This window comes from Oryctolagus cuniculus, chromosome 5 (genome assembly GCF_051225735.1).
Source record: "Oryctolagus cuniculus isolate XC-2025 breed Fujian yellow rabbit chromosome 5, ASM5122573v1, whole genome shotgun sequence".
Taxonomy (NCBI): Eukaryota; Metazoa; Chordata; class Mammalia; order Lagomorpha; family Leporidae; genus Oryctolagus; species Oryctolagus cuniculus.
In genome coordinates this window covers 62,284,244-62,305,444 of record NC_142871.1, presented here as the reverse complement: position 1 = coordinate 62,305,444, position 21,201 = coordinate 62,284,244, and the positions used below count along the sequence as shown (strand labels likewise).

Below are 21,201 nucleotides of genomic sequence, written 5' to 3'. Positions count from 1 at the left end.
AGCCAGGCTCTGTGGTCTAGACCTTGCCTATGGCCTCAGTCCCTGTGTCCCCTTTCAAATGCTGCCTGTTCTGGGGTGAATGACTCAGACGCGACCACCTTCCTCCCAGCACCTGCCCCCCGCGGGCGCCCTAGCCCTCATAACCTTGTCTTTGTCCTCTGCAGGATGTCGTCGTCCGCGTCGTGTTCATCCTGGGCAACCTGACAGCCAAGAGCAACCAGGCCCGCGAGCAGCTGTGCCGGGAGCGCGGGAGCGTGCGAAGCCTGCTGGCGCTCTTCCGCGCCTTCCACCGCCTCGATGTGCGGGCCTCCCCGGCGCGGGCGCAAGGCGCCGCAGTGCCCAGGCCGCCATCCGAGGCCGAGGCCGTGCTCGTCAAGCTGACCCGCGTGCTGGCCAACCTGGCCATCCACCCTCGCGTGGGCCCTGCGCTGGCCGCCGACCCGCGCCTCGTGAGCCTGCTCCTGAGCACGCTGGGTGAGAGCCCCCACCGCGGCCCCCGGGGCCCCAGTGCCGAAGCTGTGCTTCTGTTCAGATGGCCTTGAACATCATCCCGATTTTTTTTTTAAGGAAAACACAGTAAGGTCTTGCATTACTAAAACCCAGTGAATTTTGCGGTTAGTAAATCATATCACATTTTAGAACCGTTCTACCCACCTAATGGGCAAAAATCGGTCAGGCTAATCACAGAGAGTTTAAAATACCATATCTTCCCTGGGACAATCCCCCTGGCTAAAGCTATTCTCAGCGTTCATCTTCAGCTTCCTAGAATATCCGTGATTTTGTCCCCAGTCATCCAGGCCCCCCCCCCCCACCCCGTTATTGGCAGCGCCAGCAAAACACGATAGGTTGGGCGACTGACACGACAGAGGTAGAGTTCTCACACCTGTGAGCTGTGGAAGCTGGGGAGGTGCAGGTGCCAGGCAGTCCAGTCCGTTCCCTGACGAAGGCTCCTCCTGGCATGGGGATGGCTGCGGACTGGCTGTGTGCTCGCCCGGCCTTTCCGAGATGAGAGCGCAGGGTGGCCGCTAGGTGTCTCTCTCTCCCCCTCATCCGGTCCGACTGGGACCCCCTACCTGGGGGCCTCCCTGAACCTCACACAGCTCCGAAAAGCCCCAGGTCCGCACACAGACATACTGTGGGTGAGGCGTCAGCGCAGGGGCGTGAGGGGACACCCATGCAGCCCATCGTACCCCGTTCCCCCTTCACGCAGCCATGTGGGCAGACTCACCGCCATCCGGGCCGTCACTTGGCGCAGAACTAACTAGACACGGTTAAGATTCCGTTGTTCAAGTGTATTGCCAACAAGAATGATGTGAGCTTCCCCTGGCCGCTAGTCAACCGAGGAGCCCTGTGTTGGGTCCTCACTGCGGGGTTGGCCCTCTGGGTGTGCCGCAGGTCTGAGTCTGCTCAGGCTCCCCTCGCAAACACCGCACCCCGGGTACTCAGGCAGCAGAAACGTGTTCTCCCGAGGTTCTCCAGACTGCGAGTCCAAGGTCAGGGTGCCAGCAGGGGCACTGCTGAGGGCTCCTCTCTTTCTGGCCTACAGACGCTGCCTTCTCACTGAGCCCTCACCCGGTCACCTGGTGAGGAGAGGACACCTTAGTGGCTCCTCCTTGTCTTCCTTCCTTCCTTTTTTTTTTTTTTTTTTTTAATATTTATTTATTTATTTGAAAGTCAGAGTTACAGGTAGAATAAGAGAGAAAGATCTTCCATTCTGCTGGTTCACTCCCTAGATGACCACAATGGCCAGGGCTGGGCAAGGCAGAAGCCAGGAGCCAGGAGCTTTATCTGGGTCTTCCATGTGGGTGGCAGGGACCAAAGCACTTGGGCCATCCTCCTCTGCTTTTCCCAGGCGCATTAGCAGGGAGCTGGGTCAGAACTGGAACAGCCAGGACGTGAACTGACTGACATTGCAGGTGGTGGCTTTACCCACTGCGCCACAAGGCCAGAAGTTCTTTTTTTTTTTTTTTTTTTTTTTTAAGATTTTATTTATTTGAAAGACAGAGTTACAGAGAGAGGTAGAGGCAGAGAGAGAGAGAGAGAGAGAGTCAGAGGTCTTCCATCCGCTGGTTCACTCCCCAAGTGACCACAACAGCCAGAGCTGAGCTGACCTACAGCCAGTAGCCAGGAGCTTCTTCTGGGTCTCCCACACGGGTGCAGGGGCCCAAGGACTTGGGGCATCTTCTACTGCCTTCCCAGGCCATAGCAGAGAGCTGGATCGGAAGTGGAACAGCCAGAACTAGAACCGGCATCCATAAGGGATGCCAGCGCTGCAGGCTGCAGCTTTAACCCTCTACACCACAGCACCGGCCCCTTCCTTTTCTTGTAAGGACACCAGCTCGGTGGGATCAGGTCCCCATTTTTATGACCTCATTTAAGCTTTGTCACCTCCTCACGGGACGTATTTCCAAATAAAGCCACAGCCGGAGTTCGGGTTGGGGCTTTCACATAGGAATTGGTCAGCCCACTACAAGGTTGTAGAAATGTGGGCTGCTGTCTGCTTCAAGGAACTCAGTGTCTACAGCGCAGCAAAGTCAGGTGCACAGACAGGAACCATACAGATCACAAAAAGGTGCCAGAAGCAAGGTGCACCAGGGCATGAGGCGAGAGCCTGGAGGCGCAGAGCCCAGCTGTGGTGGTGTGATGTGTGGGTGACAATGCCCTACTCCCCACGGGGCATTAGGGTTTGGAAAGCACTTTGGTGTCTGGTCTCACAGAACAGTGTGAGGGTAGGGTTTTGCTGTTTCATCATTTTATAGATGGCATATAGTGACCTCACAGGTAACAAAGTTGGTAAATGTTAGAGTCACCCAGTCCCAAGTCTGTGTCCTCTGTCCAACATGTCACCTGTCCCAACAAAAGATTCTCACATGGAGATCTGCCCCCATGACTTACCCACTTATAATAGCTTGAAAATCTACGTGTGTGGCCTTGAACCCTCTCCCAAGCGGCTGGCTGCACGTGAAACCATCCGTGAGAAGGTGCGTCTGGCTCTTGCAGAAATGCCATCTCTGGAACCCCCTCCAATGTCTCAGCTTTTGGTTGTAACACTTCGCTATCTGCTGACACAACTTCGGGCAGCGCTTCTCCACCTGCCTGCAGAGAGGGCCCAGGGCTGCTTCGGACTATCCACGGCACACAGTAAGATGCCTTTGCGATTAGAATCTTACGGCCTGCCCCTGGTGAGTCCACTGTCCTTGACATGCCAGGCCCTAGTGCTTCAGGGTATATTCCCAGCCTCTCTGGCTCCTGAGGAGTGGTTGGAAGCTGAAACCCACTGGGCGAGTTCTCATCTCCTGCAGGCTCAGTGCCTTACATGGCTACAGCTACCAGGCGGGACTTGAACACCAGAGCTCAACACTGGATCAGGGCACGTGATCCTGAGCAGCCAAGTAAAGTAGTGTCGATGCATGCCTCATCACCCCACAGTTGGTGATATTCATGTATAAAATGCAGGAATTCCTCGTCTTACACAGTTTATGAGCTTGGCAATTTTATCTCTAGGGGCCAGCATCATGGCACAGCAGGTTAAGACACCACCTACAACCCCAGTGCCCCATAGGAGTGCCGGCTTGAGTCCCTGTTGCTCCTCTTCTGATCCAGCTCCTTGCTAGTGCACCTAGGAAAGCAGCAGAGGATGGCCCAAGTAGTTGGGCCCCTGTCACCCATTTGAGAGACCAGGATGGAGTTTCTGGCTCCTGGCTTCGGCCTGGCCCAGCCCCAGTCTCAGTCCCAGCTGTCATGGGCATTTGGGGAGTGAACCAGCGCATAGAAGATCATTCTCTCTCTCTCTCCCTCCTGCTCTTTCAGTGTAACTCAACTCTTTCAAATAAATACATTATCTTTGAAAAAAGAAATTATATTTCTATCTATAAACTTATTTGTTGACATTCTAACTCACAATATGATTAGATAGAAAGGTATTTGGAGGAGCAGTGCTGTGGCATCCCATATGGGTGCCGGTTTGAGTCCCAGCTGTTCCACTTCCAATCCAGCTCCCTGCTAATGGCCTGGGGAAGCAGTAGAAGATGACCCAAGTCTTTGGGTCCCTGCATCCACATGGGAGACCTGGAAGAAACTCCTGGCTCTTGGTTTCAGATCAGCCTAGCTCTGGCTGTTGTGGTCATTTGGGGAGTGAACCAACAGATGGAAGATCTCTCTGTCTCTCCATCTCTCTATCTTCAACTCTGCCCCTCAAATAAATAAATAAATCTTTTTAGAAAAGGATTTGGCCCTTGTTAGATAAGTGTAGATGAGGCCGTGGGGTAGGCTCCCAGGCATGGGATTCACGTACTTATGACATACAGCAGAGTTCTCTGTCTCTCTGTGCTGTGTGAGGACTCGGGAAGAAGCGACTTTCTGTGAGCTGGAAGGCGAGCCCTCACCAGAACCTACCGTGCTGGCACCCTGATCTTGGACGTCAGCCTCCAGAGCGTGAGAGAAGAAGTTTCGGTTGGTTCAGGCCACCTGGTTGGTGGCATTTTGATGCGGTACTTTGCGATGGCTGAGACAGGTGCACTCAGAGAATTAATTACTAGGGGTTTAAATGCTTGCAGGTGCACTTAAAGCAGTATTCATTATAAAGTTGTGGGGGTCAGATGCAGGCCAAGTGCTTGCCGCTGCTCTGTGTGCTAGCTGCTTAGTAGCCAGGAGTGCTTACCTTCTGGCCCCAGACATCAGATGTCATGCCATGGCATGCCTACCACCCGAATCTGCGCCCCTGCCTCTGGGGACACCTCAGAGGCTCCCTCATCACCTGGGTGAACTAACGAATCCCCTTACCAAGGCAAGAGGAGAAACAGGTCCCCAGACACACCCAAGATCGAGCATCATCGGGAAGGGCGTGTGGGCAGTAGACCAGACTTGCAAGGTGCACACGAGCCACTGGCCCAGAATTGTCATTCCGGGGCACCCGACATTTACTGAGTGTCCACTGTGTGCCACAGCCCCTTCGTAGCCCCTTACAAAGAACACCTTTCAGCTCCCTAGCAGTTCTCCCACCCACGTGTCAGCCAGGGGAGGTGGGGCCCAGGGAGGTGCTGCAGCTGGAGTCATGGAAAGCAGCAGGCTTCTGGCCAAAGCAAGCAGGAACACTTTTTGTAGGGGGTGGGGGAGATGTCCTGCATCCTTTTTTTTTTTTTTTTTTTTTTTTTTTTTTTTTTTTGACAGGCAGAGTGGACAGTGAGAGAGAGAGACAGAGAGAAAGCTCTTCCTTTGCCCTTGGTTCACCCTCCAGTGGCCGCCGCGGCTGGCACGCTGCGGCGGGCGCACCGCGCTGATCCAATGGCAGGAGCCAGGTACTTATCCTGGTCTCCCATGGGGTGCAGGGCCCAAGCACTTGGGCCATCCTCCATTGCACTCCCGGGCTATAGCAGAGAGCTGGCCTGGAAGAGGGGCAACTGGGACAGAATCCGGCACCCCGACCGGGACTAGAACCCAGGGTGCCAGCGCCACAAGGCGGAGGATTAGCCTAGTGAGCCGCGGCGCCGGCATCCTGCATCCTTTTTTAAACATTCTGTCCCTCAGAACCAACAGAGATCCTTTCGTAGGTCTCCCCTAGATGCCTCAGACCACCAGGATATGTCCTTGCTGGGGAATGCATTCTGAAATCCAACAAAAGCTCAGTTCTTCATGCCCTCCGCATAAGCAGGCTGAAGAACCAGGACATGTCTCCCGCAGCATGACAAATGACAGAGCCCACTAGCCTCGTAAGGAGACTGTCTCTTCGATGAAGAGGAAGAGGCAGCCAACGGGCCAGCACAGTCCTCTCCCTCAGCCCCAAGTCCTCTCTTGTTCCCTGAGGAACTCTGCTTTCACACTGGAAGTAAGAGGCACTCCCTGTCCAACGAGATGCAGTGGGTGAGGCACAGCTGCAGATGTGCACAGGCACCCAGGCGGCCTCCCTCCCAGGCTTGGGTGCAGCTTCCCAGGCCAGGTGATGGGCAGGTGCAGGGGGCAGCGAGGGCCCCAAGCCTCAGGCAGACCCGTGCAGTGGGGGAGGTGAGAGGCAGAGCTCATTTGAGTTGCTGTGATGGGTTTGGTTCCCAGGCTCGGACTCTTCCTCTGATGGCCAGGCCCTTGCACCCACTGCCTGCCCCTCCTCTCCCAGGGCTGCCTCAGAGGCACCTCCGGGTCTCTAAGCTGACCTGTGACTCCCCCCAGCTCGGCCCTCTTCCAGAGCCCTTAGTTCAGAGAATGCGGTTGCCCTCCAGGTAATTACGTCAGCCCCAAACCAGGGACATCAGGGTGGGTCCTCTCCTGCACACCCCGACTGCTGCCTGTCCCTCGGCTCCATCTGTGTTGTCTGCCACGCCTGTGCCGCGTCGACACATGGCACACTGCGGTAGGCTCCAGCTGGCATCCCTGCACCTGCCCCTCTCTGGGCTGTGGCCAGAGCCATCGAGAAGCAAGTCTGATTGGGTGGGAGGCAGGCACATGATCGCTAAGCGCCTTTTGTGCCAAGGGAAAACTTTCGCCCATTCCTTTGTCCGTCCTCACCCTCAGCAACCATTCACTGAGTCCGCACTAAGTGCCAGCTGGTGAGGGGAAAGAGTAACAGGTGTAGTTTTACCTAGGGTGGCTGAGGAAGATATGTGCTCTATAGGCAGCGCTTGAAGCACGTGAGGAGTGAGCCGGGTGGATGCCCGGAAGAAGAATACCTGGGGTGGCACTGCAGAGGTTCCCAGGCAGGGTCCTGCCAGTGCACTCCAAAAAGCAAGGAGACTGGTGCAGTTGGCACAGGGGCCTGGAGGCTGGAGTAGCCAGGGAGGCCAGGGAGGCAGGGGCGGGGGCAGTCCAGCCAGGGCCTGTGGGCCAAGCGAGGTAGGACCATTGGTAGGCCGTGAGAGATGAGCGACTTTACCTGACTTCCGCTTAAAGCATCACCATGTTAAGAATAAGCTTATGGAGGCGAAAATGGAAGAAGAGAGGCCATTAGGAGTAAAGAGATGGGCCAGGCAGGTCGTAGAGGAGGTGAGAAAGGATCAGATTCTGTGCATCAGAAAGGTGGAGTGGATGGTTATGAATGGACCATGACCCAGGGATCCTTCTTTTGGGAGGTGGGGAGTGCAGATGCCCCAGTGCAGCCCAGGGCCCGAGGCAGGGTGAGTTGATGGGATCAGAGATGGCTCAGTGTACCGGGGCATCAGATTCCTAGCTTTACTTTGGTCACAGGGCCTAGCCCAGCCTGCTTTCCCAGCCCTCCTGGCTGCAGAGCTTAAGCTCAGAGCATCCTGCCTGCCCTGGCCCGGAGTGGGCCCTTGCATTTGGTGCACGTGGCTGCAGAAGAGTCGCTCCTCCAGCGGCCTGGCACAGATCCCACTGGGACAGAGGCTTCCTGCGGTGGTATCCCGGTTCTGCCCCTCCCTTATCCTCCTTTTGTTTCAGAATACAAGTCACTTGAGGATTGTGAGGAGCTGGTGATCAATACCACGGCAACGATCAACAACTTATCTTTCTACCAAGTGAAGAATTCCGTAATCCAAGACAAAAAACTCTATATTGCTGAATGTAAGGCTCACCCTTGGGTTTGGATAAGTGAGCGTTTGTTTAAAGTTGCGTCTTTATCATACAAGCACAGAACTGGAGGCATTCATATTTTCTCACTTCTGATACCAATATCTTAGAGCCTGATATGCACATGGAGAGATGAAAATACGGGTTGGGGGGAGGAATTCATTTTTTAGTTCTTACAGAAGTCTCTTACAGTTTGTACTTTCTTATCATTTTAATTTTATTAGCATTTGAATTTATCAGTGTTTAGTATGATATTGGTTTCCATTCGCCTTTCAGTTAAAACAAAAAGTCACTGATTTGATTTCTCTGCCCACCAAATCCAGTGCTCTTAAAGCTTCTTGGGAGCAGGAACATGGATGGCGTCCTGGAGGCGGTGCGTGTTTTTGGGAATCTCTCCCAGGACCATGAAGTCTGTGATTTCATCGTGCAGCACAATGGTGAGTTAAGGCCACTTGAGTTCGTAAACACACACTTCCTACCGCTAACCAGCTGCTAAGTGGCTTTGGAGCTTGGGTCATTGCAACGTGAAGCTGGTTTCTGCTTTGAGATGTGCGGGACTTTTTACTCCGATCCCAGCTCGGGCCGGTGTCCATGATGGAGTCCCAGGCGGTGTCCCCCTCTCCCTTGCGAATGGCCTTCCGAGTTCTAGGAGGATGGTGGTGACAACGATGGTGACGGCGCAGACGCGCGTGTGTTTCCCAGAAGACGTCCCCGCTCAGCATCTCCGCCCGTGGGAATGGGCACAGGAGACGTTCTCCTTCAAGCACCAGAATGTCCTTTACATTTGCTTGTAGGGGCAAAATGTGGAGCCAACTGCAGTGTCCAACAGACGAGAGGGTGAATGCGTTGTGATATCCATGCAGCCATTCAGATAAGTGAGTCAGGCATTCATGTGTCAACAGACATCCACCTCAGACACATCACGTAGAAGCAGAGAAGCTAACGGCAGCAGGATACACAGTCATGCCACTCACGTGGCATGGAAAACCACCTTGGGCGTTGATGTGCTCGTGTGTGTATTCATGCAGTAATAGTATAAAGCATAAACGCTGCTTGGAAGACAGAAGCTCCACATTTAAGACAAGAGTTGACGTTTGGAGTCGAAGGCATAAATTTGGATCTGTAGTATTTTATTTGTTTTTAATTGAAAAATAAGAGTTGTATGTATTTGTCATGTACCACGTATTATTTAATCCATAATGGCTTTTTAAAATATGTGAGTTTTTTTTAAATTTTATTTATTTATCTGAGAGGTAGAGTTACAGACAAAGACAGAGAGAGAGGTCTTGCATCCACTGGTTCACTCCCCAAATGGTCACAACAGCCAGAGCTGGGCCGATCCTAAGTCAGGAACCAGGAGTTTCTTCTGGGTCTCCCATGCAGGTGCAGCGGCCCAAGGACTTGGGCCATCTTTCACTGCTTTCCCAGGCCATCAGCAGGGAGCTGGATTGGAAATGGAGCAGCCGGGACCCATATGGGATGCCGGCACCGCAGGCAGAGGCTTAACCTATTATACCACAGCGCCGGCCCCATGTTTTATTTCTTAAATTTCAATGAGCAGGTACCCAGGTGTTTTTACTAACTCTACACTTTGTCTCAAATATTACATGTGGAAACAGTAACTTTTTTAAAAGGATTTATTTATTTGAAAGGCAGAGTTAGAGAGAGAGCAAGAGAATAAGAGAGGGATTTCCCATCTACTGGTTCTCTCCCCAAATGGCCAGGCTGAGCAGGAGCCTGTCACTCTATCTGGGTCTCCCCCATGGGTGCAGGGGCCCAAGCACTTGGGCCATCTTCCGCTGCTTCCCCAGGTGCATTGGCAGGGAGCTGGATCAGAAGTGGAGCAGCCAAGACTCAAACTGGCATCTTTGTGGGATGTCAGTGTTGCAGGCGGTGACTTAACCCAGTGTGCCACAACACTGGCCCCTGAAATAACAATTTTTAAAACCTAATTATCGGCCGGCGCCACGGCTCACTAGGCTAATCCTCCGCGCCGGCACACCGGGTTCTAGTCCCGGTCAGGGCGCCGGATTCTGTCCCGGTTGCCCCTCTTCCAGGCCAGCTGTCTGCTGTGGCCAGGGAGTGCAGTGGAGGATAACCCAAGTGCTTGGGCCCTGCACCCCATGGGAGACCAGGAGAAGCACCTGGCTCCTGCCTTCGGATCAGTGTAGTGCGCCGGCCGCAGCACGCCAGCCGCGCGGCGGCCATTGGAGGGTGAACCAACGGCAAAAGGAAGACCTTTCTCTCTCTCTCTCACTGTCCACTCTGCCTGTCAAAACATTAAAAAAAAAAAAAAACCCTAATTATCAAGAAAAAAACACACCTCTAATTATCCATGTTTCAGATGGAAAATTTGGAGAGTATAGATAGCAAATGCCGCCCACCCCCCTGCAGCCCAAAGATGACTCAACACATTGGGGTGCGGCCTTGAGATTCTTTTTGTCCCCCCACAACTTACGTATATTGATTTGAAAGGGAGAAAGAGAGAGATTCTCTGTCTGCCAGCCTATTCAAATGGATACAACAGTGGGGTCAGGCCAAGCTGAAGTCAGAAGCTTCCTCAGGGGCTCCCCCGTGGGTAGCAGAGACCTAACCGCTTGGGCCATCCTCCCCTGCCTTCCCTGGCGCATTAGCAGGGAGCTGGGTCAGAAGCTGGGTCAGATGCGGGCCTGGCAGCAGCCCTCTGATCTGGGCTGCGGGTGGCCACTGGGCCTCAGGGGGTTGGAGCCTTTGCCATGCTCACTGCCTGGCCCGGGCTGGGACAAGTGCTCAGAGCAGGAAGGGGCGGAGCACACGCTTTATCCTCTCCCCTCCAAGCATCTCCTCAGCCTCCGCCCTCGGGGTTGGAAAGGAGCCAAGCCCACGCATCTCCAGTACCATCTCCAGGGAGCGAGGGGCCCCGTCCGGGAGGTCCTGTCGTCCTCGTGGTCTTGGAGCCTCCTCCCTCTCCCCAGGCTGCGTGTTGGAAGGGCTCTTGCTGGAGGTTTCTAAGGTCGCGGAGGACCAGACGCTAGAGCCGAATAAGTGGCAGCTGTGTTCCTCCTCCCCCACCCGCCCCGCCACGGCCCGACTGCAGGGGCTCCATCACTGCCCTGGAAAGAGAGCAGCCGCCTGGGTCAGGGGCAGGCACGGGGCCAGACTCCCAGGGTAGTGGGTGCCACGGAACCCACTGCTGGCACGGATAAAGCCTGAGGCAGAAGGGGCAAGTCCTCCAGCAGGGTCCCCAGGGTCGCTAGCCACTCCCGGCTTCCTCTAGGCCATTTGTAGAAGGAGATGCACCTGGCAGTCCGGAGCCGCCGTCAGCGCATGCGTGTTCTCTGTCCTCGCAGTACACAAGTTCATGATTGCTCTGCTGGAAGTGAAGCATCAGGACGTCTGCTTTTCGGCCTGCGGCGTTCTCCTCAATCTCACCGTGGATAAAGACAAGCGTGGCCTCCTGAAAGAGGGCGGCGGCATTAAAAAGTAAGTATCAGGGCGTGGGGACCCAGCACACCGCTTTCCAGGGGGCTCAGGCCCCTCTGGTCTTTCCTCTGGGGCAGAGGTCATGTAACATCTGGAAGCCCCGAGCTGGTTCCATCCGACACGTTGAAGAATTCAGAAGTTGGTTTTGGCCCCTTAAATCTGTATATACAAAGTTACTTTAAATGATCCTTGAGTCACCTTTATCTGAGATGCCACAGAACGCCAATGAGCATCCTGCGAGAAACATAAACATTAAGACACATTCTAACCTTATAACTTTTTTTTTTTTAAGATTTACTTACTTATTTCAAAGTAAGAGTTACAGAGAGGGAGGGAGAGACAGAGAGTTCATCCGTTGGTTCACTCCTCAAATGGCTGCAAAGACCAGAGCTGGGCCAGGCCTAAGCCTGAAGCCAGGAGCTTCCTCCAGGTCTCCCACATGGGTGCAGGGGCCCAACCACTTGGGCCATCTTCTGCTGCTTTCCCAGGCTATCAGCAGAGAGCTGGATCGGAAGTGGAGCAGCCAGGATGTGAGCTGGCGCCTATATGGGATGCAGCAGGCAGCGTCTTAACTCGCTTTACTCCATGACACCAGCCCCATAACCTGATGACTTTTCAATTTGACTTTTTTTTTTTTTTAACTCAGGTTAGTGGATTGTTTAAGAGAGTTTGGTCCTACTGATTGGCAGCTGGCCTGCTTGGTTTGCAAAACTTTATGGAACTTCAGTGAAAATATCACAAATGCTTCACTGTGTTTTGGAGATGAAGACACCAAGACACTCTTAGACCTGTTGTCCTCGTTTTTAGGTAAGACTTCCTATCAGCCTGTGAGTTTTCTCAGAGTAAGAGTAAGAAAGCTGTTTTCTGTGACCTGAGTGAACCAAGATTGGGATGTGTGAGGGTGGCTGGGTTTCTGTGAGCAACAGAGTATGTGAGAGAGGACTGCAGTTTGGAACTTTCTGGAAGAGGCTGGGTCTTATGGGAACAGAAGGACTTTCTAACTCACTGGGTACTGAGTGTTTTTATGTTTTGTGTGTGTGTGTGTGTGTTTTTTTTTTTTTACATTTTCTATAGACTGTGTAAATGCAAGTTCTCAGCATAAATATTTCTGTTACTTAAAGTATATAGAGAAATGTTGTAATTGAGAAAATACGGCCGAGAGCTACTTGGAATGAAGTCGCACTTTCAAAGGAATGTATAGATTTTCCTAAGTGGCGGGGGAGGGTCTGCAGAGCTGGCCTGGAAGGGGAGGGGGTCACCAATACAAAGGAAAGAGAAGTGTCTCTTCCGTGAGAAGAATATTTTTAGGACAATTTTTTTCACTCTGGCTTAAGTATAGAATCAGTGATTTGGGTCCATCAGGGAGCTGTTTTCCAGAACCCTTTTCCCACAGTGGCGGAACGTGCTGTCACTGCCATCCCAGCAGTGGGTCAGCGAGGTGGGGGGGGGGGGGCTCAGAAAAGCTCAGGAGACTCCGGCACCAGAGGATCGCTAAGACGGGGGCACCTTGGTCCCTGTCCTGCCCCAGGGAGCGTGTGCCTCAGACAAGCATCCTGGGAGCAGAGTGGGGAGACCGAGCAGGCTGCTGCTCAGCCCTCACAGTGTCCTTGGCAGGTTTTCAGCCCTTGGGCTTGACCTCCACACATCTGTATGTTATCATCTCCTACGCGGAGGTAAAGAGTGCTCACCTGCAGGGTTGCTGACCTGGGAAGTAAGCAGATGGGAGCCCAGAGCCTAGCCCTCTCTGCAGGGTCATTGGCTAGGTGACAGGGGACTGTGGTTCTAGGAGGGTTGAGTGACTTGCCCAGGTTCACTCTGTAGAAAAGCCCCAAATCAGAAACCACCTCCCCCCACCACCACCAGGCCTGTGTTTCTCTGCTGTTGTATCACACAGAACACTTCCAACAGGAACCAGCACGGGGCTATCAGGGGCCCAATGTGCAGGACCTGGCATCACAGACCACATCCCATGGTCAAGAGCTGCTCCTCATCACCCCGAGGCCCAGGCTCCGTGGGCTCGGGGGTCTGCGCGCCAGTGTTGTCCTTCTGATGGGGTCGGGGCTGTGTGATGGCTGGGCAGCAGCAAGCAAAGGGGACTGTGGGTGGGGCAGCTCCTTTACAGGCTGAGCTGTGACGTCACAGGGGCTCGCAGTCAAGTGTGGGCTCAAGGGGAGCTATTGATTCAGCCTGACTCGGATGACCGCTCTTTCTTGCTGATGGGGTGGGGGTCAAAAAGCAGAAAAAAACAGCCCTGCACCCGGTGGGGATGCTGCCGGCCTTTCTGGGAAGTGGCTTTAACAGGACGTCGTCTTGAACACGCAGCCGTGCTGCAGTCAGCGCTGGTCTGCACGTTCCGACTGGTGGGCCCTGGCACCTGCTATGACCCCCTTGTGGGTGTTGGCGACTGGGGATGGGTGTGTGCAAGTTGTTCTTGTTCTGAATGTAAAGAGCACCAGGGACCCGTGTGTGGTAGTAAGGTGCTGGGGCGTGACCAGGGTACCTGCATTGGGTCCCGTGTTCCCACTGGAAGATCCCATCCCTCATCGCACCTAAGCCAGGGCACATTCAGGCACTTCCGGAACACGTGAGCTGTGCCCCTTAGAGCAAGCAGGGCGCTGGGAGCTCCTCACACAGCTCACAGCGGTGGTGCTGGGCGGCGAGCGAGGAAATACCGTGGCAGTGAGTAAGGAAGCTTGTGAACCCTGGAACTGGGAGGCTGACCGTGTTGCAATGCTCAGCGATGCATGTGTTGTTTTGAGTCTTTTACTCATGTCTAACCTTGCCCCAAATTTTCATACTGGGAAGTCTGCTGTGGACAAAGAAAGCTAAAGCACCTTTGTCATCGAACCCAGGGTTTTGCGGCCTCTGAGTTAGGAGATCCTTGTAGTTGGTTGTGATCAGCATCTTTAAAAAGAAAGTAGCAGAGAAGGCAAATATGAGTGTATTATGTGTAGGAAGGGTAAGTATTCTATTGTGAAGTATTCATTGTTGGTGTATGAATATCTAAATACGTATATTCCGAGTCATGATACAAAATGTTTTTCTTCTTACTGTCGCAGAGTTTGAAAACCATAGACCTAAATTGTCAAGGAATTAACCCCTGCCGCTCTTTGCAGTCCAACTTGTAAAATTCAGTGTGCAGTGTGATATGGAACTTTTTTTAAAAAATGTATTTTCTGTATGTTCTTTGAAACTTCAAACTACATTTCTCTTGCCTGGAGTCACTTGGCCATTTTTGTCCAGCCCAATCTAGAATTAATACAGCCCCAGGGTACATTAGCTTATTCTAGACTGGGCCCCAAGGAAAATAACGTAGTCGAATGTTAGATTTAAAAACAATCCAACAGATTTTGCTAAACTCATCAAATCAGTCAAGGCCATGGTCAGAGAAGGGGTCATGACTGCCTGGGCCACACTGCGTAGCCCTCAGCAGCTTGGGAAAGGAGGGCAAGAAACAAGAGAACTCAGATTTCAGCAAGCTCCCGGCTCAGAAAGTCCAGAAAAGAATGAACGGAAATACAGTCTTGAAATCTGAAATCTCCCAGTCCAGGGGCCCTTCTGGTCCGAAGTAGCCACAGAGGAAGGGCTATGGAGGCGTCCAGCCTGCTGTCTGCGTTCTGCTCCCGCCTGGGCCCGGGGCCTCTCGGGGGTGGGGAGTAAGGTGGAGGCTTGTGGAGCGCCTAGCTGAAGCAGTCTGTGGCTGCCTGGAGCTTACTTATCTCAGAGCTGCATGGCTGTCCCCTCGGTTGTGAGGAAGGGAGGGGACTGACTGGATTCAGAATCCCTTATCTTATTCTGGGTGCTGATGTGGAGACACACGCTGCCCAAGTACCCACGGAGAGGAGAGTCCTCCACTCCCCAGCGAGGGCGTCTGCTATCAACAGTGTAATGAGGCATTTTATAGCAGGGTTTCACTTGGCCTGGGGGGGGAAATGTGTGCACATTAGGAAGGGTGCAACATTGGTGGTCCCTTTAGGACCTGACGGGTTTTGAGAAGCCTGCCTCAGGCCACACACCTAGGACTTGGCAGGGCCAACCTGCTGGCCGGGAGGCCAGTGCACCTTCCCGAAGGCTGTCCCACGGGGTGTGCGGCCCGATATCCACAGGTGAAACTGCGGCGGCCCTAGGCCCAGAACCCTTTTGGCCATTTCTCTTGCTACGTGGGTTGGCCATTCTTAAGGTGTTCATGGAATTCCAGGTGCCCTGGATCAGAATCAGTTACAGTTTTGCATTTTACTTTTAGAATTTGCTTTTCTGCTTAATCCACGGGATCTTTCTTATCCTCTTAATTCAAAAGGGCAGTAACTTTTTTTTTTTAATTCTGGATTGAATTGAGCTTTCATTTCATTGAATGCTTTGGATGCAAACTCACATATAAAAACCTAAAAGATTATGATTTCTCCTAACAGTCAGTGCAGGAGTGAGCTACTTTTTCACACATGCATTAGAAATGCTTACTGCCTCATGGTTGACAGATACAAAGGAAGCCAGGAAGTCTTCGGGGATTCTTCCACTCCTTGGGCTTCTCCTGGTCCCCCAGTGTTGGAGCAAGTGGGATGGGACAGTTGTCTTTTTAAAGAAATCTATCCTGATGCTGTGAAGCCAGCAGAATGGTGATTTTTTTTTATGAGTTTGAAAGTGTCAGATTCAGCTGAGCTACTTTCCCTGAAGATTTCTTGTCTCCTTTTATATCTGCCAGCCATGGAAGTAATAACTTTTTATTTATTTTTTAAAGATGTATTTATTTATTTGAAAGGCAGAGTTAGAGAGGAGAGACAGAGATCGCCCACCCGCTGCTGATTCATTCCATCTGAAGGGGCCGGGCCTGGGCCAGACCAAAGCCAGGAGCTTCTTACGGGTCTCTCACATGGTACAGGGGCCCAAGGCATTGGGCCATCCTCCACCACTTTCCCAGGCACATTAGCAGGGAGCTGGATGGGGAGTAGAGCAGCCGGGACTCAAACTGGCACCCATATGGGATGCTGACGCTGCAGATGGCAGCTTAACCTGCTCTGCCAAAGTGCAGGCCCTGATATAATAAGCATTTCTAATGTACATGTAAGAAAGTAGCCTACTAATGCTTTGCTTCTAGTGAGGAATTGTAATCTGACTTTTGGTTGTAAACTCACATACAAAAACCTAAAGGATTCACTGAAAAAAGAGCTCAATTCAATCTAGAATTTTTAAAAAAGTTATTACCCTTTTGAATCAAGAGGTTAAAATATATTCATTGAAAAATAATTGTAAAGCCCAAAGGAAAGGAAAGCAGTTCTCCTGACAAACAAAACACAACAGAAAGCGCCTTTTAACCCACAGGTCTTGTCTTGGGTCTTGGTGCTTAGAGTGACCCAGGATGAGTTTCCCTCCTGTCTTCAAAACTTAAAGTCTCTTGCGTTTCCAAATAATTGCTGCAATTTAAATTTTTCCGATACAGATGAAGAATTAGCGCTGGATGGCAGTTTTGACCAAGACCTAAAAAACTATCACAAACTCCACTGGGAAACAGAGTTCAAACCTGTGGCACAGCAGCTTCTGAGCCGCATTCAGAGGCACCACACCTTCCTGGAGCCCCTGCCCATCCCTTCCTGCTGATCCACCCAGACTCGCCCCGGGAGCAGCAAAGCAGGTCTCCCCCTCGTTCCCACGAAGCGGTCACAGACGTGAACATTGTCGTCCACATTCACAAACACGGAGAGGTTTTCAAGCGCTGACGTTAGTAGGCTAAGTGTTGTGAAATAACACAGCTCTTGTCTCTTGTCGGGTATTACGGAGAAATGAACACATGTTATGTTTTCTACTATGAGAAGTGTGAGATGATAATATATGCACGTTTAAGTCAGAGACTTTTTCCTCGATTCCCTGTGAAATAATTTATTTCTAGCTTAAAAATCCTTATGTAACAACTTCGGGATCTGAGTGCCTGCCGGTGTGGTGGTTACATGGGCTGCCAGTGAAGACTGTTAGCTTTTGTGTAGGGAAAGATTGGCAATCAACATGAACGAACACGGCACTGAAGTTGTAATTCTGAAATGTATGAAGTTTGCATTCCTTAAATATAAGGTCTAATATAAGGTTAAATATAAGGTGAGCATCTGGATGGCTTCTTACTGCTTTTGAAACTACGTTTTCTGATCAGATGATGCTGGTCTTCAGGCTAGGAGAAGGAGCAAGCAGGAAAAAATAGAAGGATGCTTGGGACCTTCTACTTCTCATGCCATGAGTAAAACAGATGAAAAGGGGGAGGATTTTACCTCTTTGTTTTCCTTTAAAATAAATGGACCAGACCATTCTTCTAATTCTCTGTGTCTAAAGAGATGATAGAATGTCTTAGAAAGATTGCAGGCTTCTGATGGAATCCTGGGCCTCCCCCCTGCTGGCCATGTGGGCCTGGGGCAAGTGGCTTGCTCTCTGGTAAAACGGGAATGCTACCTATTGGTCATGGTGAAGTTTAGAGCAAACCATCCAATGGGAAAGTTGCCCAGCGCCCTGTGTGACGTGATTGGGGACTCGTCCTGACGTAAGACACCATTTGTCGTTGGAGACATTTGGCCATTCAATCCATGATTAAAAGAACAAATTGCAATTACCACTGCTATCCTACGCCAGCCAAATCAAAAAGATTTGGAAATAAAAGCAAATTTCCTCCTGTGTTTGGAGAGAAGCTGTTATTAACGGCTCATTTCAAATCCGAGACACATGCCATGAGGGCAGGCACTCCAGGCTGCATGCGGCTCTTGAAGCCTGTTAGAAGAAACCTGTATCCCCAGACCAAATGACTTTCCAGGGCGTGATCCTTGTCTGGGCCTCATCCCTGGTTGGGACTCAGTAAAATCCTCTAGGGGCATTCACGCCATCGTAGTCTGTAAGCCCTACGTGGTTGTTAGTAGTCCCACCAAAGATGGAATGTGTTTAAGGCTATAGGGCTAATCTCTAGAAAATGTTTAAGGACCTAAGTCTGCATTTTATTATTAGTAAACTGTATTTTCTACTTGCAGTGGACAAAAGAAAATGGAACTCATTCTCCTCCAGCCCCCTCCTCAGTATTTATAACTAACGCTGTAACTCGTGGTGGGATGCCATGGCACCTGTTCAGCCCCAGTGCCACCCCCTCTCCCTCAGGCTCGGGTGCCAGCTGACCTCTGTGATAAACACGTAACGTCAAATTTACCATTTAATCACTTCCAAGCAGTGGTAAGTATATTCACATTGCTTGGCAACAGAGCCCTAGAACTTTGTCATCTTGTAAACGGAAACTCTAAACCCGTTAAGTAACTCTTCTTGCTCCTCCGCCAGCCCTTGGCAAGCAGCAGCGGCCTTTCTGTTTCTGTGAATGTGACCGCGTCAGGTGTCCCACGTTAAGTGGAAACATGCCACATCTGTGTTTGCGTAACGTAGCTCATTCCCTCAGCACAGCGTCCTCAACATGCGTTCGTGCTGTAGCAGGGACGGCGTGTCCTTTCTTTTGAAGGCTGAATGTATACACCACGTGCTTATCCATTCATCTGTCTGCGGGTCCTTGGGTCGCTTCTGTTTCACTGCTGCCGGGAAGAACGCTGCCGTGAATATGGGCACAACAATACCTCTTTGAGATCTTCCTTTTATTTCTCTTGTAAATGCACCCACACCAGAAGTGGTTTCTTATTTCAGGCTGCTATGCCATGAAGACCACAGTTCAAGTGGCTTAGACAATGGAAATTTACTCCTCTCACCTCTGAGGGCTGGGCAGTTCAGGATTTAGGAGCTGGCTGAGGCAGGTCCCGGTGAGGGTCCTGTTCCTGGTCTGCAGAGGGATGCCTTCCTGCTGTGTCCTCACATGTAGAGAGACGGAGAGGTCCCGTCTGATCAGGGCACTAATCCTAATTACCTTGCAGAGACCCCACACGGCTTTAGCATGTGGATGTGGGAGGGCGCGTGCATGCGAGGGGGATAGCTGAGTCACATGGTGATTCTACAGGTCTTTGTAATTTTTGAGGAATCTCTATACTGTTTCCTGTAGTGACAATTTCATTTCACTTGTCTACCAACATGTGTCCAAAGGGTCTACTTTCTCCACATCCTCATCAGCACTTGTTATTTTTGTTACTTTTTTTTTTTTTTTTTGTATTTGAAAACATAAAATGTATTTATTTTTGGTTCTGTAGTCTGACACTGGCTCATTCCATGTCTGGTGAGTGCCCAAGTCCTGATTCCTAGACCATTGTCTGTGTTTTCAAGGTCTCTCTCTCTCTAACTCCAGAAACCTTATATTTAAGGAATGCAAACTTCATACATTTCAGAATTACAACTTCAGGAACATGGTGATTCTTCCCACCCTCCCACCCACTCTCCCACCCCTCTTCCTCCTCTTATTCCTATCCTTATTTCATTATTATTATTTTTTTTTGACAGGCAGAGTGGATAGTGAGAGAGAGAGACAGAGAAAGGTCTTCCTTCTGCTGTTGGTTCACCCTCCAATTGCCGCCACGGCTGGCATGCTGTGGCCAGCGCACTGCGCTGATCCGAAGGCAGGAGCCACGTGCCTCTCCTGGTCTCCCATGGGGTGCAGGGCCCAAGCACTTGGGCCATCCTCCACTGCCCTCCTGGGCCACAGCAGAGAGCTGGCCTGGAAGAGGGGCAACTGGGAAAGAATCCGGCGCCCCGACCGGGACCAGAACCCGGTGTGCCGGTGCTGCTAGGTGGAGAATTAGCCTATTGAGCCGTGGCGCTGGCCCCTATCCTTATTTTTTATAAAGATCTATTTTCAACTAACTTTATACATATGTGACTAACTCTATGTTAAGTAAGGATTTCAACTGAAAAACCTGTTCCTCAACAGTTGAGACAAGGGCTGTTCAAAGTCATTGCTTCTCGTAGTGTCAACTTCATTTCTGTAGATTATCTTTTAGGTGCTCTATTAGTTATCCCAGGTCAGGGAGAACATATGGTATTTGTCCCTTTGAGGCCAGCTTATTTCAGTAAGTATAATGGTTCCCAGTAGCATCCATTTTGTTGCAAATGACTGGATTTCTTTTTTTAACTGCTGTGTATGGTATACATATCCTATAATTTCTTTATCCAGTCTTTAATTGACAGGCATTTGGGTTGACTGCATATCTTAGTTATTGTGAATTGAGCTGCAGTAAACATGGGGGTGCAGATAATTTTTTCATATGCTTTGGGTAAATTCCCAGGAGTAGGATGGCTGGGTCATATGGTGGGTCTATATTCAGATTTGAGGTGTCTCCAGAGTGTCTTCCACAGTGGCTGTTCCAGTTTACATTCAGTGGATTAGGGTGCCTTTCCCCCCATATCCTTGCTAGCATTTGTTGTTTATTTCTGTATGAAAGCCATTCTAACTGGGGTGAGGTGAAACCTCATTGTGGTTTTGATTTGCATTTCCTTGAGAGCTAGTGATCCTGAGCATTTTTTCATGTGTCTGTTGGCCATTTGGATTTCCTCTTTTTATTTTTTATTTTTTTAATTTTTTGACAGGCAGAGTGGACAGTGAGAGAGAGGGACAGAGAGAAAGGTCTTCCTTTGCCATTGGTTCACCCTCAAATGGCTGCCGTGGCTGGCGCGCTGTGGCCGGTGCACTGTGCTGATCTGATGGCAGGAGCCAGGTACTTATCCTGGTCTCCCATGCGGGTGCAGGGCCCAAGCACTTGGGCTATCCTCCACTGCACTCCCTGGCCACAGCAGAGAGCTGGCCTGGAAGAGGGGCAACCGGGACAGAATCCGGCGCCTCGACCGGGACTAGAACCCGGTGTGCCGGTGCCGCAAGGCGGAGGATTAGCCTAGTGAGCTGTGGCGCCGGCCTGGATTTCCTCTTTTGAAAAATGCCTGTTAAGTCCTTTGCCCATTTCCTAACTGGGTTGTTTGTTTTGTCGCTGTTGAGTTTCTTGATCTCTTTATACATTCTGGTGATTAATCCTTTATCAGTTACTTAGTTTGAAAATATTTTCTCCCATTCTGTTTATTGCCTCTTCACTGTGCTGAGTTTTTTGTTTGCAGTGCAGAGCTTCTCAATTTGATGTGATCATATTTGTCAATTTGGGCTTTGATGGCCTGTGCCTCTGGAGTCTATTCCAAGAAGTCTTTGCCTATACCAATGTCTTGCAGGGTTTCCCCAGTATTCTCTAATACTTTGATGATTTCAGGTTGTAGATTTAGGTCTTTAATCAATTTTGAGTGGATTTTTGTGTAAGGTGTAAGATAGGGGTCTTGCTTTGTACTTCTGCATGTGGA

General features: G+C 51.0%; 1 protein-coding gene across 8 annotated transcripts in view; it reads left to right on the top strand.

The window, feature by feature from the left end:
- The window catches only part of ARMC2 (armadillo repeat containing 2), a 142,667-nt gene that overhangs the window by 103,962 nt on the left and 17,504 nt on the right, over positions 1–21,201 (top strand). For 7 of the 8 annotated variants that reach the window (XM_089333843.1, XM_070073721.2, XM_070073720.2 and 4 more), the window contains 6 exons: positions 165–474; positions 7,387–7,509; positions 7,839–7,952; positions 10,845–10,977; positions 11,624–11,784; positions 16,412–17,633. In XM_089333843.1, coding sequence (XP_089189969.1) covers positions 165–474; positions 7,387–7,509; positions 7,839–7,952; positions 10,845–10,977; positions 11,624–11,784; positions 16,412–16,569 — 999 coding nt within the window. In that variant the 3' untranslated portion in view covers positions 16,570–17,633. Of the gene's footprint in view, positions 1–164; positions 475–7,386; positions 7,510–7,838; positions 7,953–10,844; positions 10,978–11,623; positions 11,785–16,411; positions 17,634–21,201 lie in introns of those variants that run through there. The other variant, XM_089333842.1, reaches the window with a different exon arrangement.